This window comes from Aptenodytes forsteri, unplaced genomic scaffold (assembly GCF_000699145.1).
Source record: "Aptenodytes forsteri isolate BGI_AS27 unplaced genomic scaffold, ASM69914v1 Scaffold142, whole genome shotgun sequence".
Classification (NCBI taxonomy): Eukaryota; Metazoa; Chordata; class Aves; order Sphenisciformes; family Spheniscidae; genus Aptenodytes; species Aptenodytes forsteri.
The window spans coordinates 4,458,043-4,473,192 of record NW_008794598.1 but is presented as its reverse complement, the minus strand read 5'-3'; the positions used below and the strand labels follow the sequence as shown (position 1 = coordinate 4,473,192).

Here is a 15,150-nt window from a genome sequence, read left to right as displayed (position 1 = left end):
TTGTAGAGAGCGATGAGGTCTCCCCTCAGCCTCCTTTTCTCCAGGCTGAACAACCCCAGTTCCCTCAGCCGCTCCTCAGCAGACTCATAAGATTTGTAGCACCTTTTTAAAATTTGGTCATCTATCTTGTTCTGTCATTTTGATCCCATCCATTATTTTTCCCTTCTAGCTACCCGACACCTTTATACAGGACTGCTGCTGCAAGCATGTTGCTGTACTCTCCTGAGTAAAAGCTGCATAAGAATAGGACGTTGAATAGATGTGGCTGTAAGCAGGAGTAGGACTATAAAGCATGAGCACTACAAGCAGCACTAGAAAGATCATAAGCTACTTAAAAAAAAAAACCAAACCTATATATTACAGGGCTTTATATAACTGTATGTTACCCCTGAGCTTATTTACAGTGATGCCTCGTCTGTGTCTTCCAGAAAGCCACATGCCAAAGGACAGGAAGACATAAATTATTTCTGCCTAAAAAGAAGCTAATATTTGGGCTGGAGATTCAATTCAGTGGAGTTAAGAATGATTTAGGGCGCCTGAACCTCATTATGCTTGTCCTTTCCTAGTTAGCGGGGCAAAGCCACGAGGAACAGCGATGAGCAGAGCCACCTAGTGAAGCCAGGAGGGATAAAGCAAGTCTTTACAGTGATCTCTGCTTTTGAAAAGGGGAAAAGTATTATTCAAATCACATTTAAGTTGGTAAGTGGCTCTAGATCTGGTTCAGACCTGCAACGTTTTAATAGCATTTCCAAATTAAATATATGGATACATATTTGATCAGCTTTCATAAATTAGTCCTCTTTCCCCTTCTACCCATTTTTTTCTGCAGGTAAAGGAAAATCTGGAATCAAGAGTAATAGATTTTTCTGATCTTTTCATGTTTGCCCTCCCCATTTTCCCAACTGGGGTGACTAGCTGACTTGTCCTTGTCTTCATTTCAGTTCCTCTTCCCTCCAGTCCACCTATAAGTGCACCAATAGCTTCTCTTTGCTACTTGCGTTTTCTTGCAGGCAGCAAAAATAGCAAAGGTTCCTACATGTAATATATATAATGGCTTGAAATCAATTGACAAAGTTAAATTCAGCAAAGCACCCTCTTGTATTAAAATTTAAAGCATCATTTAGTATATTTGCTATTTAAACAGATACACTAAAACCCCTTGTGTAAAAATAACTTTAATGACATTTCAAAGTCAGCCATCTAGAAAATATCTTAGTTATATTGTGCAGTGAAGACCAAAATCAGCCTCTGCCTTTGTGGATCTAGAGGGGCCCTGGTTTCCCATTAGTGCTGCGTAACGGGGCTTGTGCTCCTGATCACACGATGGCTGGAAGAAGCACGTGGCCATGCAGCCCTTGTCTGGATCTGTCCCTGTATTACAAACAGACCAAAGGGAAGAGGAAAAAAACAAAGCAGAGAGGTGCTAGAAATTCAAAGCACGGTTAGGAACCTGGCTTGCTAAAATCAGTGAAATTTTGCCTCTGAGTGAGAAAGGGGATTTCACCTGAGGTCTGTTGTGCGTGAGCTCAGGGCTCTCCTCCCTGCCATACACCATCCTCCAGAAGGACCCTTTTTCCCAGGGGATCCAGAAGGAGCACTGGGAAGTTTTGCTTATGCCAGCATTAACCAGGCGTCAGGCAGGCTGGATCACCTTAGCAGGCACGCAAGGTGTTTGTCCAGCCCCCTCCAGATTAGCTTATGGAATGGATACCATGTCCCACCCAGCATCAGGAACATTCATAACCCACGACGGGACATGTCACGGTCTACATGATTCAAGCAGTGACTCAGACAAAGGCCGTGCATTCGTGACAGCTTTCATGGGGTCATGGCATTTAGAGAGAAGAGCCACCTCCCAGAGAGATCACCATGTCTATTGATTCCTCTCTTCAAACTCCAGCCAGTCTTTCCAGAAAGACGTATTTGATATTAAACTGATCGTTACACTTGATCTTAGCCCAAAAGGCACTTCCCCGGCTGCTGGATACACAATATTTGTGCATAAACAAAATCTTTCTGCCTTTCAGTCCAGCCTCTTTTCCTAAGCCTTGTCTCATTCGATAATTTACCAGGTGTTCCAGAAAACACTCTGGCTTCAGCAGTAAGGAACTTTAATTGATTTGCTGATGTCTGGAGCTATATTAAAATATAGAGTCAAATGCTAGAGCGGATTTGCTGCTGTGTGCATGTAAACTTCAGAAAGCTGACTACGGGCCAGCAGCTCTCCCCACCACCCCTTCGTTAGCACGGGGTGGTGCAGAATATAAATTCCTGTGGCTTTGAGCACCTGCAGCATGGCTGGGGCTGACCTTCCGCTTGAACTGCTCCCGGTAAAACTGCAGCAGAAACCCAGCAGGAAGGAGGTTGAGCTGCTTGGAGCTGTCATTAACTTCCAGGTGGGCTTTGAATTAATCGGACAGCCAGTAGCGCCTGCCAACAAAACGGACTCCTTCCCGGCTCTACAGCAGCGTGGTAATGGGTATGCGAGGGTTGGGGATCACGGGCCAGGGAGGCCCAGGCTCTAGCTGTGAAGATAAGGCAGGCAAGGAGGTGAGAGCATCGCTTATCTCTGCCTGCACCACGGCTCATGTCAGCTCTGGTGTAGCACCTTTCATGGGGAGCTACCACCCCGCACAGAGGGACACGGGTGCCATCCAGGTCGAACCCGTGGGACGCTGCAGCGGCTGACACCAGTGTTTCCTGCCCCTTCTTTTAAATCTTGGCATTGTGGTCCTGCAGCGGGAGGAGAGGGACAGGTGAGAGCCTCCAGGGGCCGAGGGAAGGAAAGCTGCCTCTGCACATCACTGTCAGTATTTATTTATTTATCATGTAACGGTAGTTACAGCTGGAAAAAGCAGGAGGGGGATTGCTGCCAGACAATGTATCTAGGGAGATGTTTTGTTAGTGCCACCAGCTGTCCCCTTGGAATAGAGAGCACGTCTGAACCATGACTCACACAGCCAGTATCTTATTTCACTCTCACATCTATCCAAAAATGTTCCTCCAGCCCGAGAATGCAATAAAAGCCTCCTTTTCCTGGCAAGGACTTTTGCAGCCAGGTCTCTTCTACTGCCCCTTTGTGATCAGGAAAGGAAAACAGCCATTTTAACTTCAGAAAAGTAACTCCTGCTGCAATTAGAGGAACAGCAGGTGACCTGCCTGGGAGATAGGTCAAGGCAATACAGTACTCTCTATGTGAGAGTTATTTAAGATGGGGAAATGTCATCAGATTGTTCAGAGATGCCTCTAAAGTCAGTGGAGAAACTCTTCTGGACTTGGATGGATGCAGGATCAGACCTTAACAGCCAAAACTCCAGCAAAGCCAGAAAGCTTCTTCTAGAACAGGCTGTCATCTTAGCCTTGCCTTGCTAGCAGTCGCCTTTGCTGGCAGTGTTCCCGTGCAGACAGCTCTTCAAATCTTACTGCAGGGTGGTGTCTCTGAGGTCTACTCCTCCCCATTACTTCATCTAGCTCTGCTCAGGCATTCTGGCCTCGATGCCCCGACACAGTGAAGCCAGACCTTTTAAAATAGAGGGGGACAGACTGCCAGATGTTGCGGGACACATCTGTCACGGGATGGAGAACGGGCTCGGGCAGGAAACCACAGCTTGGGTTTGTGCCACTGAGATGGAGTCGGCTCAATGGCCGATCCTGTGGCTGCGGTGCAGGGTTGTGGTCACTCCGTTGGAGGTTTCCCCACACACAAGGTGCAGCTGCTGAAGAGGGAAGAGTCCGCACCTACCGGCTGCATCCAGCGTGCTGGGTACGGGGAGAGGCCACGGGGCTCTGCTGGAAACAAGCACGGTTTAGCCCTTGCCATGGGGGAGCGAACGGGGAGAGGCAAGGGGCTGATTCTCATTCTCCCTGCACGAGACCTGACGTGCGTGTGGATCTCTTGTGCCTCTTCTGCGGCTGAACAGCAATTCCACTGTGCAGGGCTCTCCGAGCAGAATGAAATTCATAGTCAACTAAATAAACAATTAAATCAGTGGGGAGAGGGCCAGGGCGGAGGGCAGCCTCAATGAAAATGCTGGTTGGCAAGTACAATGGTTTTAGTTAACCGAAGTGCCATTGGGAGGTCCTTACGTGAGGCTAGTCGCATCCCTGGCACCTCTCAGCAGCCATGCCCCAGCTCCTTCTCTGAACTAGCTGATGGAAAAAAATTTCCATCACTGGCATCAGTCATTAGGCCCACGCACGCTCTTGTACACACGTGCGCACTCTGGGGGAACTAGGGTCATTTAAAAACAACCCAACAAAATTGATCAAAGCTTTGATTCCTATGGCTCTAACGCAAAATGTCAGATTGACAGCAACTCGGTGGCGTCCCTTTATATTTTTGGCGCAGGCAGACGCTGCAGGGGGGTGGATCATGACTATTTAGTGCACTGCCCTAGATGGAGCTGCGAAGCAGCTGGGGAAGGGCTGGATAGAGGTAGAGTCTCAGTGCCACATTCCCGAGATTAGATTAGAGCTCAGCCCTGAACCCTCCAGAGGGGCCAGGCCAGTGAAAGCTAAAGGCTGCAGGAAAGATGGGACCCTGGCCATCAAGAGCTTCCAAAAATAAAGAAAAGTGGGTCAGAGGGACTGAAGAGGGGCTGGAATGCTTCTTTAAAGTATAAGGGTAAGAAGGAAACAAGCTGTCACTCATTAAGAGAGGATTCCCATCCCCAAAAACACTGCCTGAAATGTCAAAGGTGAGAGTAATTGGACAGGGGAGTGGGAATTTGAGCATAGTTACCATGCAAGAGGAAAAACACTACAACTGCCCTCCAGGAAAGTATTTTAAGCTTAAAAATAAATAAAATTCTCCACCATGAAAATAAAAGATATATGTTCCACGGATAGGATGTCTTGGAACTTGTCAAATCCTTGATTGCGCTGTTGTCACAATACTCTCCATGCCAGCTGTGTCAGTCATCAAATAAACAACTTCTCATCACTAGCAAACAGTGTGGGGGTGCGCCGTCCCCAGAATGACTGCATTTCAGTGATGTTACTAATGAAAAGCTGCGAAGGATATTGTAGCACAGAAAGGCAGGCGTGTAGCAAGGGGGCTTGAAAGAATAGCCATAATAAATTATCTATGATAATATATTATTATCTATGATAATGTTATCTGCCCAATGGCATAAATTTATTTCACCTTGTGATAGTGCAGACCCCTCTGAAGTTCTAAAGAGCTGACTACAACAGTATCACAAAGACTGAGTTTGGCCTGAAAGCAGGTATTCACACCTATTTGATTTCTGCGGAATACAGTTTATTCTCCTCAAACTAAGAGCAGGTTTTCCATTATGTACAGACTGAATACTCAATCAAATATAGCTTAATATTTCATATTTATCCAGATCTTGATGACGGCGGGTTCTGAACTAAGTGCAGAACCCAAGATACTGGAGATTTGATTTCCAGTATGCTTTGGCTAAAACAGGAGTTCTGCACAGCTACACATTTTCCATTTACTTTCACCCTCATGGCATAGCAGGGATTAGTCTCTGAGAAAAATCTTACTCAGGTTTTCATTAGGCTTGGCTCACATGGGATTTATACAAACTTTAAATGATTTCAATTTAGAGTGAGAAATTGGAAGGATGTCACATAATCCTGGGGAAAAAAAAAAAGACAACCCCCCTAACCCAAACAGATAAAACTCTTTTTAGAGCTCATGTGAAAGCTACATTACCCCCAAGTATCTTTCTAAGTTTCCACAGCCTCTTCAGGAAATCTGCTCGATGCAGTGCTGAGCAAACGAAACATCCCAAACTCGTGTCAGTAAAATCTTTATAGTCCTTCTCATTTCTCTTTGTATGAAAGGCGGATTCCACACCCACACTAGTTCAGGCAAATCCCAGTAAGTACCTTACCAGAATGTCTCCAGTACTCTGTCCTCGGCACGCTGCTGACACCAATCCCAGTTATTACTGCATAACCACACACACTTCACTTCTCACCACACCTCCACCACAGGCTCTCATCTGTCCGATTCTTTGGCTCCAGTGCAATCACTTGTTCAACACCTGCATCCTCTGTGGCAGCAAAGGTGAAAGAAACAAAGAAATACTGCAAGAATCACTAAGGCCAGCGTTTTCAAATGCTTACTCTTACCTAGCTATGCTATCGCTCCCAGCATGCTGGGCACTTTTCAAACATTCAGGCAACAGAGAGAAAAAATACAGAACAATGGGCAGATGCTCAGCACATGCACTTGGAATTGCCCTGCACCAGAAATACTGCCCCACTGTGAATTATAAGGCTGACTTTAAAATATCTGGGGGAAGGTTCTGGTTTGCATTTACACCAGTACGATCTGACACCAACTTCAACAAGCAAGATTTCACCCTGTTCGGCTCCTGTTTTCAGTGTCCCTGCATGGATGAGCAGGGCGGAAGGAAAGGTAGGTCTCCTGCTCCTCTGAGCACTCCTGTTGTCATGCTCCAGGTGGCCCATGAGGCCAAATCCACCACCAATGGGGATTTTTCAGCAAACCAAATGGGGGCTGCCCCTTTCCCCTCTTGCCTGAGCCAAAACAGTGGTCCCTCAAGGTCAGCAATGTAATAAACTGGCAAAAGAAGGTAGATGGAGAAGCTGCCAGCTCTGCATCTTGCCAGCTATCTGTCACACTAACGGATAAATAGATACTTATGCTTCCAGGATTTTCCATCCGTTGCTTAACCCGCCCACGGTGAAGTCGTCACTTAATTTTAAATTAAAAGGGGAGCAAGAGGGATTGTTAAAAAGACCTAGAGAAAGCAAGGGAAAGAGGCGACATCTGAGAGCCCTGGGTTATCCTACCCCATCCAGCCTCTATCGTTGCTGCTTTGTTCCATATTTAGCTCCTGACAACTGTGCCGAGTGCAGGAACTCCCAGCTCTGTTTTTCCCTCCTCCCTCTGCTGTCTCCTCTCTCTTAGAGCTCTCAGAAATTGCTTTCTTTTTCCCAGTGGCCATAACTTAATACCCCTATACTCAAGAAGATGGCAGAAAAGCAGGAGGAGCCCAGCAACACGCAGAATGGTGAACCTGACAACGCAGAAGAGGGCGAAGAAAAAAAGAAGAAGTTGAAGCGGGAAGACCTGCCACCATTTGAAATTGTGACAGGGTAAGAGGTTTAGATATAAATATGAGGGTGCAAAAGAGTGAAGTGGGGATACTCAAAGGTCTCTGCCTCAGCTTTTATGTTGGGTAATTAAAGACGGTATCTTCAGCCAGCGCACTTCTGAGTATTAAATGATGTAAGTATGGCTTTCATTATTGTGGGGTTTTGTTAAAAGTTTCACTGAGTTTTACAGAGGATGGATTCACACAAGGCAGGCAGACAAATCTCTTTGTTTTATACAAGCAGGTCTGTTTCTATAGTGTTGACTGATTCCTTTACAGTGCAAGTAGTCCCACTGACTGCAATGGGATCACTTGCCTGATGATACCAGGATGGAAGGTATTGGCCCTTGATGAGCACTGAATATTGATTTCTCGGTGTGATCAATGGCTCTTGTATGCAAGTTTCTCTATCTGTGGATTAGGAAAAATACCCCTGCTATGGCTGATTTGCTTTATGGACCTAAGGGATAGATTTTTCGAGAAAGCTAAAAGTCCACAATTTCAAGGGCTCCACACCCACAGCTGGAACCTGACTTTCAAAAAAGCCTAAGTCACAGAAAGGCACCAAAACAATAGGCAGTTCTCAAGACAGCAATGCAGCAAGGAGCTCCTTTTGCTCCAGTGGGCCTGGCCTTTGAAAAAGGCAGATAGAACAGAGCTCTACTAGGAAGCTGAACTCTCTCAGACATAAGCAACTAGAAAAAAACCTGTGTAATCTGCTATCTCTAAGCATTTCAAAATGCTCATTGTAGTGGTAGCAAGGTGCCCTATGTAGTTCTTCCCTCTGGTCTCCCTTAGCTGTCACCAAGGCAGTGTTCCCAGCTTGTAAACCAAAACCATGATTTCTTCCATCTGCTTGAATACAAAGCTCAGGCCAGACTTTTAAAATCCCACTTGGAATCCTTCTGCCTGTGACATGGTCACTGCTAAGAAAGATTAAAAAATTTTGAAAAAATTTGGCTGGCATTTCTGAGAACGATGCATGAGGCAGGACAGCACCTGTCTGATCTCACACAATTGGGTTACATCCCTGCACAGGGGTGAAAAAAAACATTTTCTTCTTAAAATACGTCTGCTCTGAAAAATCACTTCTTGGGCTGGGATTGTTCACACACAGCCTTTGGTCTCTGTCATGCACAATCATAGAAATAATACACGTCTGCTAGAGCAGTGACTTTTAAGAAAAGCACATCCCTCTGCTAGGAACGGAGCTAAGACACCAAAAATCGTTTATATAAGCTATTGGACCAACAACACATACGGTGACAACTTCTAGACACTTAAGACATGCACTACAATGAATCTCAATGAGGAAATTAGATTTTTCAGCCTTGGAGCACGCAACTTGCAATTAGAAATTGCTAAGGAATTGGGCGGTATCTTCAAACTCCTTGCTAACCCCAACAACCCAGATAGGAATTGGTGTGCTAATCATGGATGAAAAATACTTTCTTAGTGTCATCCTGCAATGAAATTATTTGTTGAAATGACAAGGGTGTTGCAGAATTTGACAGGACTTTCAACTCTGGAAAGGCGGCAGCAAGAACGCGAGGGATGCCATGTGCTTGCAGAAAGGGATAACAATAGGAAAATTTAACCTGCTGAGGCTTAGGAGTGAGCTGCACTGCTGGAACTGCACCGGGGCAGAGGTACTAGAGTAAGAGCAGCAGGTGATGCAAGGAAGCCTCGAGTTAAAGTCTGTGCTGTGGTACCTACATACATTAAGCTGGTGCCAGCTGATTCTCACATTCTATACGCTGATACCAAGCAAGACAGGAGTTTAAGTTTCTGAAATGAAAAGTACTCAGACATTTGGTGAGGGACCATAGAGCTGTCACTATGCGAGTATTTATACCATCCTCATCACAATACTGTTTGGAAAGTGCTTATAAATATCTGGTGAATTCCTGCAGGAATCATGACCAAATCTCCTCTGATTATTAGTTTATGACTAATATGCTGGCTATGAAAGGGGAGAATGAGGAAGTAAAGCAGAAATCCTAAAGGACCCTGAAAGAGGTACAGAAAAATCCAGCAATTTTTACTTTCGTTTTAAGAAGTACCCTGTGGGTTTAGCCTGTGCCTCAACCTGGTACGATCACTGTTTGGATTTTTCTAATTATTTACAAATTTTCAGTCAATAAAGCCAGTTATGTGAATTATGAGAAAACACATAACTGCAACTGTGGAAGCACTTAAATTCAATTACACTGCATCTCAGTTTTAGCCCTTGGATTAGGAGCATCTTAAGACACACAGCCAAGTTTTCAAGCTGCTGCTTATAGCTCTAAGGAGTCCTGCTTACACAAAAAATACTGGGAACCTAATCACTCTCTTTAAGAATATTAACCCCTTTTTTGTCAACATTTTGGCTCCACGCAGTCCTGGATAAATATAAGCCCCATCTGTGAACATTTCATGATGTTTAAGTAGACACATTTATTTACACTTTCTCCAGGGTGTAAATGAGGCTCCTTCTAGCAGTGATAAATCCTTGGTTCCTGCTACAGTTGATCATTGCAGACTTCCTATAATCAATGAGCCCAGCATGAGCGTGTTTATTTGTGAGTAGTTGTCAAAGAGCAAGCAAAAGGACACTGTTTTGTCAGCTCAAATAACCTATGACCATAGTATAAATAGTCATTGAACAAATATTTAAATCTAAAGAATACGTCCTACTAGTTTACAGCATCTTTTAGATAATCCCACATTTTTATTCTCTCATTAGAAGTTCTAATTCTCTTCTCCTACCCAGCATGCAACAGCACTGGGGTCATGCTGGGCAGCTGCTGTATTCCTCCAGCCTACCTTATTTCAGCAAACTTAAAAGCACATTATCTGTTCAGTCCAGTACCACTCTTAGAGATTGAGGTTTCTGCCTCAATGGGTAAAATAGGGATAATAGGTAATAGGCAAATAGGGTAATAGGTAAAATAGGGATAATATTAACATTTGTACACCACCCGTCATTCAAACATGGGAAAATAGGCTTGCCAAGAACTAGTCATTTACTCAGGAACAGTCAGGAAGTATTCAAAGCTAGACCTGAGTTTCCAAAGAAGTTGGCTTAGTTTTATGTAGTAGTTGACACTGCTATTTCAGGGAGGTATTTTGGAGCTCACCTGTTTGGAAAGAGTTTTAATCTACCCAAATAAAAAATACAATTACAATACTTCACTTTGCAGTAAGTTACGAGGGTCATCTGCCAAGCATGCTGTAACTCAAAGGTGAGATTATGCAGCACACAGCACTTAAGTACGTATGCACTCTTACGGTACATATGGTTTGTTCTTGCCCATTCTTTCACTGCTGAATCACTCGCTACGGGGCTTTCCAATTACTCAGAGGACCAGAGACACCTTGCCCACATCCCCACTGCTTGGAAGAGTCACATAGCAAGGACTCAGCTAAGCCCTGTCAGGACAGAAGTTTACAATTCACACTTGTGCCAAAACATCCTCCCTGCTCTGGTTTACATGGGATTAAGCAGATTCTTGCTAACTAGCACACACAGCTCATTGGTTGCCTATGTATCCATGATCAGCAAATTTTCCAAGCTCTCAGCCAGCTACTTACAGACTTGGAAAATGCCCTTAGCTTTGTTTATATTCTTTATCGGAAACTTATTAATTAAGCTGATACATATTCCATGTTGCTAGGAGGACAGATTTAGGTGAACATCCCAGATAATCTTAGACAGACGCCAAGATGATAAGCAATAAAATCCATCTGGAAGGCCTGACTAAATACACCACCGAGTCAATACATCCTGGAACAGATCGCTGCAGTTCATCAAAACATACAGACTCAATCTCATCACTGATGTAACCGCTTTGCAGTCAAGAGAGTTAAATCAGGAATGAACTTCCATGTGACTCTGATGTGCTACATTTAAATACATGATGTTATTTTAAAACAACTTACTGTAGCCTTACAAACTTAGCTCTGAAACAAGGCAATGGGTGGCTTATGTCAGACCCAACATAGCTGGACTTCAAAGAAATCATTAATTAAAGAATCATTAAATCATTAACCAAAGAACCATTCGTTATCTAGGATATAAAACAGGAAAAGCGCTATTCCCGAAAGCATGTGAATTTTTTTTGTCTCAAAGAGCAAGAAGAGAAAAGAGTTCAGGGAATAAGAGGCACTATGCTAAATTAGAATCTGATAATGCTCTTTAATAAAATCAGTGGAAGTCTTGCAATTCATCTTAAAGAAAATGAGACTCGCTCTAACAGGTAACTTTAAGTCATCTAACGTAAGGGAACAGAGGTCAAAATGCTACGAAAAGAAAGTTAAAGTAGTCTTTCTGGGTAGTTTAGAACTTGTGCAAGCCAGTGCAAGTTTCCCTTATCTAGGCTTGCGCAAACTCTCAATGCAAACCAGAGAACCATAGACCAAATCATACCAAAATAGCATGATTTATTTGCTCATTAATCAAAATAAAAGTCTGTAGCCACACTACTGCTTCCCATCCCTCATTAATACACTGCCAGCTAAAACAGTAATAGCATGGGAGGCTCCCAAACAGGCTTTTCTATTGCCTAAGTCCTGTCTTGTGCAGATCTCATCTAAGTAGAATTGAACAATGTAAGGGTTTAATTATAGTGTTTAAGAAGCAGCTGAAAACCTGCTTCTAGTAAAATTTCTAAAGCCAAACTTGTACACTAAACTTCCACTGTCACGAATCAATGATATGTGAAAAGAATTATGGTGGTCCTTGACTGACAGCAACAGTAGATAATCCCAGTGTAGATGCAATTCTATGGACAGAATTGTTCCGACTCGTACATCTTGTTGCATTTGGAAGACTAATGATCTTCCTCTCTCAGTACAAGGTACGACTGTGCCAACCTAACCGCGTCAACTCTCACACCATTTGGCTGGTATAGCACACTGATATTCCAAGCGAAGCCGTTCATCTGTAAAATCATGCTGTTGGGAAAACCAAAACAGAAGTGGGAACTATAACTCCAGGCCTTTTATTGCGAATCTGTGTACCAGGCCCAAATGGACCCTAGATACTACTGTAGTATCATAAAAACTTAAATAGAGAGGGTGTTCTTTTACGTTTTAACTTTCTCAAAAGCCAAAAATACCACAGGACTTTGGCAGCAAGAAAATTCCTGGCTGCATTAAGATAAGTATGGAATATACACGTACCGAAGAGAAATTTCTGAAACTTTGTAAATGGAATTAAACATTTATGGAAAATTGTATTTAAACTTTTAAAATAACACAGCTAAAGCTTGACAATAACTATAATTTACTCTGAGTTATGTATTTAGACAGCACGCTATTTCCAATTTTTATCTAAGCAAAAAGCTGTTTGCTTACGGTATGTAATGTAGTATTTGCAGCCAGGTATTACATGAAGAACTCCTGAGTGCCTGTTCCCTGGTCTTTCTATTCAAACACTCCTGTTCCAACCCCTCTGATTTGCACAGAATATCATGCTATTTGGGGTGTTTCATGCAGTCCTAGCAAAGCCTTATCCATTGCACTCTATAGAAGGACATCCACTAATTTTAAAAGGCATCTGATCCAGCTCTTCATGAGCAGTCCTTATTCCTGACCTGCAACCATCCCACATTTTCACTGTGGCCCATACCGGCATTTCCCCCCAGCGAATTGACGGTACGTTCACTCGTGGTTCCCACGTTACTAAGCGAGCATAACACACTGATTTTGATTCTCTTCAATCTTTTCCATACCCTTCATTTCCACTATCTTTGGAGACATCTTGTGAGACGCTGCATTGTAAATTGTTCTTTCCTCTCAGCAGAACGACACTTTGCCACTGACTCCTGCAGCCTCGTTGCTCTCCCCAATTAAAATTTCCAGGAGTCTGAGAATCTCTCCTGACCTTTGCTCAGCGTACCCCCTGGAGAGGCCTGACATTATAGTCTGACTATAGATGAGACAGGGATGAATAAGACACTTACTGTTTTACAAAGATTCATTATTGCCTCACTGGGAATATCAAGGTTATAGGTCCACCTAAAGCGCAGATGAGAGGAGTACAACATGCCAGAAGATTACTAGTGCGTAATAAATGAAATGTTGTGTTACTACTTTTCATTATTTCACTTTGGCCTTGGCTACTCCGCGCAGTCTTCACTCCCACCCTTTGCAGCATTTAGCAGGTCACAAGGCATGTTGTCAGCAGTATCTTTTTCATTTTTCCACCTAACATCCTTCAAGTACTAGTTCTTGTACTGATGTACTCCACAGTTAGATGCTACAGGGGGCAATCAGGAAAGCCTGGTACTCCATTAAAAAGTAACAGGTACTATAGGATGATGCAGCTTTCCTTTTTCACCTCTTCAGTCAGCAATGCATAAAAGCTATACACAGTATTTTAAGGGACTAATTTTAACTTCCCTAAATAAAAGAGGACTGCAAACACATTACTCACTGCGATGATTCACTTTGGATTATGCTCATTTAGAAACCCAGAATGGAAGAGGTGCACAACGCTAAAAAAAAAAGGTATCTGAAGTTTATCAGTAGTATCCACGAGACAGTTATCAAATTTCAGTGGGAAATACACTTTCTCATAGCAAAGTTAGATTTGATCTCAGATATTTTATTAAACCAAAGTCACAACATAATCCTACTGAATATTAGTATTCAACTGATAGTGGAAGAGTAAAACTAGAACAACTGCAACTAGTCAGTCACGCTTGCCTCTACTCAGAGGAAATCCAGACTGCAAAAGCACTGGGGGTAAAACACTAATTAGCAATGCCAGAGTTGTTATCCTAACAATTTAGGACAACAGATCCTGCATATTAACATCTCAACACTACACTGAAAGAACTGTATTAATAGCCTAGAAAACAGTAGAAGAACACAGTTCAGTCTACAGGTGCATTAAGACTGGGAAAATGCCAGTTGCTGTCCCTCCTTACCAACAGTAAATATCATAGTCTCAAAAAATACATTTCAGAAGCAAGTTCCTCTTCAAACACCTCAATGCAGATACCAGAAATTCCCAGTACAAGTTTGTTAAAATTAAGTGAAAAAGACTAGGTAGTGAGAATGGCACCACGCAGCAAAACTAGCTGAATATCTTGTAATTTTTAATGTATTTTTATCCTCCTATTAAAAGGCATCTCCTTTTAATACACGGAGGGATGCAGCCATCATAGATGCAGCGACTTGTCCAAGATCACACAGGAACTAAACCAATCTGAGATGCTTCTCTCCTCTCCACTCTTTATAGGGAGCGCCTCCCAGCCATATTTTTCAAATTCCAGTTCAGGAACGTGGAATACAGCTCAGGCAGGAACAAAACCTTCCTGTGTTACGTCGTCGAGACCCAAGGCAAAGAGTCAGTGACTTCTCGGGGTTACCTGGAAGACGAGCATGCGGCCGCCCACGCAGAAATGGCTTTCTTCAACACAATTTTACCAAAGTGCGAATCAAGCCTCCGCTACAACATCACCTGGTACGTCTCCTCCAGTCCCTGCGTGACCTGTGCTGACCGGATAACCGAGACCCTAAAGAAGAACAAGAACCTGCGTCTGACAATCATGGTAGGGCGCCTCTTCATGTGGGAAGAGCCAGAAATGCAGGCTGCCCTGAAAAAAATGAAGTCAGCTGGCTGCAAGCTGAGGATTATGAAGCCTCAAGACTTTGAGTATGTCTGGCAGAACTTTGTGGAACAGGAGGAAGGAGAGGAAGCAAAGGCTTTCGTGCCATGGGAGGACATTCAAGAGAACTTCCAGTATTATGAGGAAAAGTTGGCTGAGATTTTGCACTGAAGCTCACGTGAGTGAGGATTTCCACTTGGTCACCTAGCTCCTTGTATTAGTATTACAGACTCCTCTTTTTTCTTCAGGTTGTTAAAGGCGAAACCCAGAGCCAATTTCAGTTGCTGTTACTCTCGTATGTACCTGGCTGGGTTTGCCTGTACCTGAATATTGAAAATAACCCTAGGCAGTAACTTACCCCTTCAAGGGTAGTAACACTACAGTGGGCTCCTCCACAGCAGACACGTAAGGGATGTAGAGCTTTTTTTTTTTTTTTTTTTTTTTGTCCT

At 43.5% G+C, this 15,150-nt stretch overlaps 1 protein-coding gene across 1 annotated transcript in view; it reads left to right on the top strand.

Moving 5' to 3' along the window:
- Positions 1-6,709: 6,709 nt before the first annotated feature.
- APOBEC2 (apolipoprotein B mRNA editing enzyme catalytic subunit 2) overlaps positions 6,710-15,150 on the top strand; it is a 9,802-nt gene continuing 1,361 nt past the window's right edge. Inside the window, exons 1-2 of the mRNA XM_009272842.1 lie at positions 6,710-7,101; positions 14,332-14,879. Coding sequence (XP_009271117.1) covers positions 6,977-7,101; positions 14,332-14,872 — 666 coding nt within the window. The 5' untranslated portion in view covers positions 6,710-6,976 and the 3' untranslated portion in view covers positions 14,873-14,879. The remainder of the gene's footprint in view (positions 7,102-14,331; positions 14,880-15,150) is intronic.